Raw genomic sequence first — 8,186 nt, forward strand, 5'->3', positions numbered from 1 at the left:
GTGTTAAGTGGGGAGCTCGGCTGGGTAAGGAATGAGTGGCTGACCTTTGCTAGGCCAACTGTCGGTTCTAAAGTGAAAAGTATAAAAATATATTGACTTTTCTCAGTATAACAACAGGGTTTAGTCAAGGTAGAGGTCAAATGGAGAACCAGTGGGGAAGAAGCAGACAGAGTTACTACTTTGCCTGGCCACAACTCTTCTGATATTCTCCTGCACTAAATTAGATATCTGCTTTAAAATGGCACACGTGTTGCATTTGCTCTGCTCTCCCATCCTTCTACCTTTGCTAGGAACACCTGTTGTCCTTCCACTTCTGTCCTCGCTGAGTAGCAGAGGACTTCACTGTCCCCATTTGTGACTGTGATTGGTAACATCCCTTGCCAAGAGCTTTGCTTTGGCTCTGTGAAGAGGCTGACCTCACTGTATTAATTTTTCTATTATGTGATTACCACAGCTGATCTCCCATAAGTGGAGTGAACTTGATCATTTAATTATGCTGGTGACATTGATGTATTTTTGGTTAAACATCAAGGACTGAGTTCTGCCTGTCACTGCTAGGACTTATGTCTCCCATAAACTGGAATATCTGTTGTGTCTGAAGGAGGCAAACCAGCATATAAAGACCCTCCTCTACCCAGAGTTGGTTTCAAAGCCAGTTTAAGGTGCAAGAGTAACAAGTTTCCTTCTCCTCATTTGGTCTCTAGTCAGCATTCATCTGCTTTATGACAAGAGTTCATTGATAGAGCCAGCAGTAGGCTGTCTCAATTTAAGAGGGGCCTGATGGAAGTCAGAGCTAGAGGAAGGAAAAGTTGTGACTCAATGACTAGTTAAGGTTATTTTCCAAGCTTTGACTCCTTTAGCTTTGCTAACCTGTACTCCCATTCTCGTACCAGTGCAAAGAGAAAAGAGTCCTGCCGACAGGCCTTAACAGGTATTTACTCATGCCTCTGGTACAAGAGACCTATATTAAAGAAAAACATCCCAGCACCTTTGCACACAACTGCAGGAAAACAACTGAAATACAACTTCAAAAAGAACTGTGGTAATTCATCAGTTTAATACTAAATTTCTTAAACTGCAGGTTAGTGATGATTTGCCTGCTTGAAATAACTGTGTAACAGGAGGCCTGGGAGCAATTGAGAATTAGGCTTTAGAAAACAGAAGAAAATCAGCCAAAAATATTCCAAATTGTCCCATCTTTTGTGCTGCAAAAGCTCCTCCTTGGACACATGGCTGGGCTTTGAATCCTCTTCGCTCTGTCTCAACAGACTGTTGCGCCGCTGGCGTTCAGTGCACGCTGCAGAAAGATGCTCTGGGGCAGAAGGCACAGCTGGAGCTGCGTCTCGTCGGGGTTTGTGTTGTCCCATGTCCTTCCTGCCATCTTTCTCACTTTGGCAAATCCTATCACCTTGCTGCCTTGCAGGTTTTCCTCACATATAGAACAGGAACCTTCACCTCCACTGGAGGAGCTTGGGGAATTAATTAAAGCATCCTCTGGCATGAGATTAATGCCCGTTGTACAAGGAATTGTTAAGACCTTATCCGGTGTGCAGTTCAGCCACCCATCCAGAAGATGGATGACTGTGAACTGGAACAGGTGCAGGAAAGAGCTATTAGGAGAAGCCACTGAAAGGATTACGGATGGGAAGATGGTATTCCTTGGGAGAAGAGGGGGAGGAAAAAACTGTTCTTGTATGGCCTAGCAAGAAAAGAAGGCTGAGATGGATAGATTATTTTCAATAAATAGGCTAAGAAAGGGGAGAGATGACCAACAAAGGAGACTGTGAATTAAAGGAAGATGTGGGGAAATGCTGTTCTGGTACAGTCTTGCAGCTGAAACAGTGAGGGCATACAGTCACAGTAATTGTTTTAAAATGAAGGCCGTTTGTGTCTCGGTCTTTATGTATTACTTGTGTGTGTGTGTGTCCTGTGGCCATTCAGGGCAAATCACAGTCTAGACATAGCAAACAAAGAACCAAATAAGTAGCAGAGTGAGTTAAATATATTTGCTTTTCAATCAGGATTTCTATTTGATTTAAGTACTGGTTTCTTTAAAAAATGAACTCTTAAGTTTCAAATCATGATACTGTATTCCTGCCTAAACTTACTTTTACCACTTAGGTTAAATTAATACTAATGAGGTTTTGGATTGCTGCCGAAGTCTTAACGTCAAACTGCGGAAAGTAGTGAAAATCACTGCCTGAACACCTGAAACTGGAATTAACCATCTAACCCAGCTTTTTACAGCAGGAGCTTTTCCACGTACCCAGTCAGCTCAATTCAGTGACAGCGCATTCAAAACTGGGAGGCAATCTGAGAGATGCAAACTCATAAGGTTTGGTTTCTTCTGGTATACAAGGAAATCTTGGAGTAAGATGCTGAGGTCTAGCACTTGTTGTTGTTCTTCCCCCAGTGTTGTTCCCGGTCACCACAACCAGCTTTCTTTCAGGAAATACAAATTTTTCAGTAGCTAAGAAAAGATGTAGTTTGAAATACAAAATAAGTTTGGCTGATGTACCTTTCTTTCGTACGTGTCCCATGTTCAGTGTCTTAACTAAATGCAGTTGGACTCAAAATTACTTCCTTGGTAAATAAGAAATGTGTCATTCATCGCTTTCTAATCTAATCAGAACTGAGTATCTGACTAAATATATGTTAGCCATACGAGTGCTTAAATAAATGTATAGGTGCAATATATCCTCAAGGTAACAAAAAGCAGCAGTGAATTTAGGATGACATCTATGCTTACCTGCATTTCAGCATGTTTTAAAATGACCTCACTGATGAGAATCAGACTTCTTTCTCTTCTGTCTTTTTAAGGGAATAAAAGAGGTATAAAAGTAAAATTGTTTTAAAATAAATAATTTCTATTTAAATTTTCTGCTTTATGGTATAAATATCAATTAAAATCTCTTAGAACAGGGCTTTAAAGACTACACAGTCCTACTTCGATTAAAACTAACCTTTTATTTGTAGCTTGGCAATATTAGAGCAAACATTCCCAGCAATCTGTCTTGGGGATGAAAGAAATGTAATTACTAAATTGCAGAACAGTTGTAACAAGCCATTTTACACTTAACTGCAAAGGGATGTTTCTGCACAACAGGCTGTAGTCTGTACTTGTGAGGGCTGTAAAGGATGGTGCCACAAAGGTTTCTAGCTGAAAAGAAGAGTAAAAGTAATTAGAGAGCTGTTATATTTAAAACTCTTTGCTTACACTTTTAACTTTCTTTTCTACCTTTTGTTTTAAACAGACCGTGGGCTGGGTACTTCTCCATGGGATAGGACTACAGCTTAAATTCTCTAACCCTCCAGCTCTGTAGATTGGTTTCCTTTCAAGGTCTTACTTCATTTAACTGTTCTACATTAGGTGGATTTGCCTGGGGTTTGGTAGACTCTTCTCTTTACTAAAGAGCAGCCTGGATGTTTTGACTCGTTTTCCATTTAGGAGCAGTTTGGCTCATAAAGCACGTGCCAGCTGTATTCCCTCCCCTCTTTATTTCTGATTAATCTGCATGAAACATTTTCTAATGCGCAGGAAGGATTATGTACAATCTCACCACTCAGGTATGACAGGCTTGGGAGATTTTTAGTATATTGACTCCCCTTCGTATCCTCCTGATTAGGACCTTCCAGGATTATTAATCATTGCTCCCAAACTGTCCCTTCCCTTACTCCTCCACATCTAAAAGAAGACTTAGGAAATATCTGCCATGTGCAGGTTGTGACTCGCTTCTGGTGTCTCACCCGCTGCAAGAGCCTAGAAACCCTGGACTGCCAAATTACCCTCTCTCTCAAACTACCTCGTCTGGTAGTGACTTTAATGCCTGTGTGGTGGGTCTCAGTGTTTGGGGAACAGATATTTTGTGTACTTCTACCAGAGGACTTCCCAGAGCTGTGTGAGACGGTGCTGCTGGGCTCGGAAACAGCCGTTTGTGGTTCGCTGGGGATGCACAGTCTGAAACAGAAGGAGAAGTGAGAAAAGCTCACACACCTGGTGTACTGAGCAGCCCTTTGGCTGCTTGTGGTCTCCAGTGCACTTCCTAAATCAAAAATTTAAGCTGCATCTCATAATGTAACTGAATAATTGTGTCTTTTCATCATAAACAGTCTTTTAATCATAATCTCAGACAAGGAGTCTGGGAGATCAAGTGTTACATCCCTGCTTCTGTCACAAGTTTCATTCCTAGCCCTGGGCAAAGTATTTAACCTGTTTGCCTCTTGGATTTCACTCCTGGAAATGTGAAAACAAAGGCCTTTGTGTTTGCATTTCTCCTTGCACTAGCACTAATCGTTATTTCAAAGTATAATACAATAGCACCTGAAGCATCTGGGTTTTTTTTATTGTGTCCAAATAATGCTTCTCTGTCTGTTCACAGCTCGAGTTCCTAAAAAAATCCTGAAATGCAAAGCAGTGTCTCGGGAGTTAAATTTTTCCTCAGCAGAACAAATGGAAAAATTCCGACTGGAACAGAAAGTGTATTTCAAAGGGCAGTGTCTAGAAGGTAGGCATCTGCTTGGCACGCAGTCCTGCTGCAGCTCAGGGAGTGACCCCCAGCGCGGCGGGGATTAGAGGAACTAAAATGGGTTGAACATGATGATTTTAATTTTTCAGAGTAGCACTGAAGCGCTCGTCAAGACTAATGGGCCACAGTATTAGGGATAGCATTTCATAAGTGTATTAACACTTTGTTATGTAAGGAAAAAATCTGGGTAATCATGCTGCAGGGCATAAATCCACCACAGGCTGCCTGAGGCAAGGAAACAAGTTATTTTAGAATCACTCATTATGGGGATTCATGCATCTTCCTCGAAATCACCGAGTGCTGGCCATCACCAGACTGGAAGCAGGACTAGCAGAGCCTCAGGTTTCCTCTGGTAACAGCAATGCCACCGAGCACTGTCCGTGTGACTCCACAGCCACACATCTGATCTCCCTAACTGCAGTATTACTCTTAATCTGGGGTGGAGGAGGGGAAGATAAAACATTGAGCTCCTTGTCTTTTGGGCAACCAGTTGTACACTTAATCTCAACTGGATCCGGGGGTGTCTGCAAGAGAGGGGTTGTCTACAAGAGGGGGAGTGTGGTTTCCCTGTTCCCAGTTAGGTGCGATGAAGTTTGCACTGAATGCTGAGGAAGTGCTGTGACTTCTATCATTACCATCAGCTAGAAAGGGAGTATCTGCTGAAAGAGGAAGGCAGGTTCAGTGCAATTCAAGCTGTACAAAGTAATCTAAAGGTGAAATGTTGGTAGTATGGCAGGACAGCTTAGGGAGTTCTCCAGCCTGTCAGGTGAAAAGCAAAAGGACCATTTGTGGATTTTATCTTCTTTCAAATGCCTCTGGATCTTCTTTTTACTTTGCAGAATGGTTCTTTGAATTCGGTTTTGTGATTCCTAACTCCACAAACACTTGGCAGTCCTTGATAGAGGCAGCACCTGAATCACAGATGATGCCAGCTAACGTTTTAACGTGAGTGCCTTGGGCTTACAGAATCTGAGAGCAGGCAAAGAAAAAGCAGTGTGTGGCGTTTCCTTGGGGGCCACAGTGGGAATGAAGAGAGGGAGCCCCTACGAGCTCTGAATCACCCCAAATACTGTTAGCTGTTGAGAGATAAAAGGGTCTAAGCCAACCTCATTGCCTTCTTTCCCATAGGTACAATTTGCATTAATATAGCAGTAAAGTTTGGAGAAAGTGAACTGATCCTTTATTAGTGTTGCTTAATTTTTTTGAAAGGTGAACTGTGAAAGGATTTTAAAATGTTTTGCGCTTAATACTCCTTACATCCAGGAAAAAAAAAATATATATACACGTTTGGGCCCTTTTCAAATCCATTTACTGACTAGTGACTCTTCTGCAAGGGGTGGTTTTTCTTCATGCAAGGTATCGCCTATAGGAGCTGTTCCAGCATTTGTTTCATCACTGTACCATTTTGCCAAGCTTTGTGTCATTTACATTTAGTCAGATGGAGTTTTATCTGGGAATAAGATACTCCTAACAGGTAGGGACACTTGTGTTACAGGTGCCCGCAATGGGATTTACGCACCTTCCTCAGAAACACCTGGTCCTGGCTGCTGTTTGCACGTTGCCTTGGGAGGCCAGCGATCCCCAGGGCTTGTGTTGCAATAACGCGCACTGGGCGTTGCTCGGAGCGTGGACAGCGAGGCGCAGGCTCTGGTGGGATTACAGAAAAGGCCCTTTGGGGGAGGCCCCTAGGAAGCTGTAATCACTGACAAAAAGCAACTCTCCCTGCAGTGCTAGATGGGTGCTGGGAAGCAGGTGAAGGTCCCTTTGCCAGGAGAGACAGAAGGGTATGGGAATCCTTCTGCCAACAAGAGGCAGACAGGGAGAGTCCAATCTCACAGCAAGGTCACCGTGTCCTCTGGAAGACCTCCCTCTCCAGCGTTTTCCCTCTCATTCCCTATCTGGAGCAAAGCCAGTCGCATAGAAAAGGCACAGGGAAGGAAACCACTGTCACTGATTTATATTCACAGCACGTTTCAAAGAGAGAGTGAACTCAGAATAGAGCATCAGTGTTTGAAGAGTGCTCCCTGGCACAATCTGCTCAGAACCTCGTAGGTGCTACACATGTCTTTGGCTCCCAGAGCTGGGGGCTTTCAGATTTTGGAATCAGAATAAAGGAACAAAGACATCTGACAAGTTGGGTTTGATTGTCTCAGGGAATGAAAGCATTTTCAGGACTGGGCGTCATGATAGTCCAGTTCTCAAGTGACCTTGAGGATTTTCGAGTGCCTCATTCTCTCCTTAGAGTCTGCCCACTTGTTGTGGTCGGCCCGGGTGGCTCCCCTATTCATGGAAGTGTCCTAAAGTTATTCTTGAGGCCTTTCAGAAGAATCACCGGCCCAAAGAAATCCAGAAGGTTTTTGTGGCCCAAAGAAATCAGCTTTTTTTTCAGCTGCCAAGACTTGGAGGGCCCCTCACTTTCTGATGTTCCCAAAGACCTCATGTTTGTCTCGGTGTTTCCATAGCAGGAGAGAATGGAGAATGCAGTATTTGGTGCAGCCGAGGCACTCTGCACAAAGGGTGACTGAATATCAGACTGGGGACATTCCCTGACGTTTTAGTTCAAGCAGCATCCACACCACAGCAAAAACCTTACGCTCTTGCCAAGCTCAGCCTTGCCAGTGTTGCAGATAACCGAGAGCCCCGGTGGAGACAGAAGTGCTGCTTTGATTTTCAAGAGCCATTTAGACATGGTCAGACCATGCTGCTCAGGTGTCCAAGTGCTGTAATGGCCCCAAAGTTCTTCCTTCTGTCAAAGTCAGCCACTTAAATCCAGAGCTTTTGCCACACCCAAACCTACATTTCCATTGCAGTTTCTATGAAATATGCTTGTGCACTTGCTTTTAAACACTTCTTGGGGGAAATGACATGTTCAGTTGTCTGAAGCAGCTTGCTCAGCACTGGGAGACAGGGTTGGGGAATAAAAAAAGAATTCCCATCCGTTTTCATAATTCACTGCAAGAAAGAGGGCCCTGAAGGTGCTAGGACTGCTGGTTTATTTTTAGCAATAGATGTGAGCAGAGGTTTGATGAGAGTATTGAGGGGACCAGTCATTTTCTACTGTTGGTGCATTCTTCTAATAGCTCTTCTTTCTCCTCTTTTCCTTCCACAGTGGTAATGTTATTATAGAAACCAAATTCTATGATGATGACCTTCTCGTAAGCACTTCCAGAGTGAGACTTTTCTACGTTTGAGATGGGGCTTTTTGGAGCTGTTTTAGTTTTCCTCCATACAGTTCTTGGTGCAGAACCCCTCGACTATCCAGTGGAAGACACTCCTGTAGGCGGTGACCCTGGGGACCAGCTCAGCGTGGGTTGTGACCTTTGCCCATCAGTTATTTTGCTTTTTCCTCTGACAAGACCAGACCAAACCCTCAGAGACAGGACCATGTGCTCAGCGATGCACTGGGGAATAGAGGCTGTCTCTGAACACGGGCAAACGATGGTCATGCAGAACCAATACTGTAAATTATGTTAGTCTCATCCTTTGTACTTCTCGGGATCCTGGTATAGCCTCCCATTTCCACTCACACCAAACTCTCAATGCATTTCATTTTGGGGGACTAAGTTAACCTTTTTTGTTTTTCTCATGTTGTAGGGTTTTATCCTTTCACTGGATTTCTGTGTAACTGGTCCACACATCCTCTAACCCTGAACTTGTAAA

General features: G+C 43.6%; 1 protein-coding gene across 1 annotated transcript in view; it reads left to right on the plus strand.

Moving 5' to 3' along the window:
• The window catches only part of PDE6D (phosphodiesterase 6D), a 36,813-nt gene extending 29,065 nt beyond the window's left edge, over positions 1–7,748 (plus strand). The window contains exons 3-5 of the mRNA XM_069864544.1: positions 4,380–4,505; positions 5,366–5,471; positions 7,636–7,748. Coding sequence (XP_069720645.1) covers positions 4,380–4,505; positions 5,366–5,471; positions 7,636–7,717 — 314 coding nt within the window. The 3' untranslated portion in view covers positions 7,718–7,748. The remainder of the gene's footprint in view (positions 1–4,379; positions 4,506–5,365; positions 5,472–7,635) is intronic.
• Positions 7,749–8,186: the final 438 nt, after the last annotated feature.

This window comes from Phaenicophaeus curvirostris, chromosome 10, assembly GCF_032191515.1.
Source record: "Phaenicophaeus curvirostris isolate KB17595 chromosome 10, BPBGC_Pcur_1.0, whole genome shotgun sequence".
NCBI classification, from domain to species: Eukaryota; Metazoa; Chordata; class Aves; order Cuculiformes; family Cuculidae; genus Phaenicophaeus; species Phaenicophaeus curvirostris.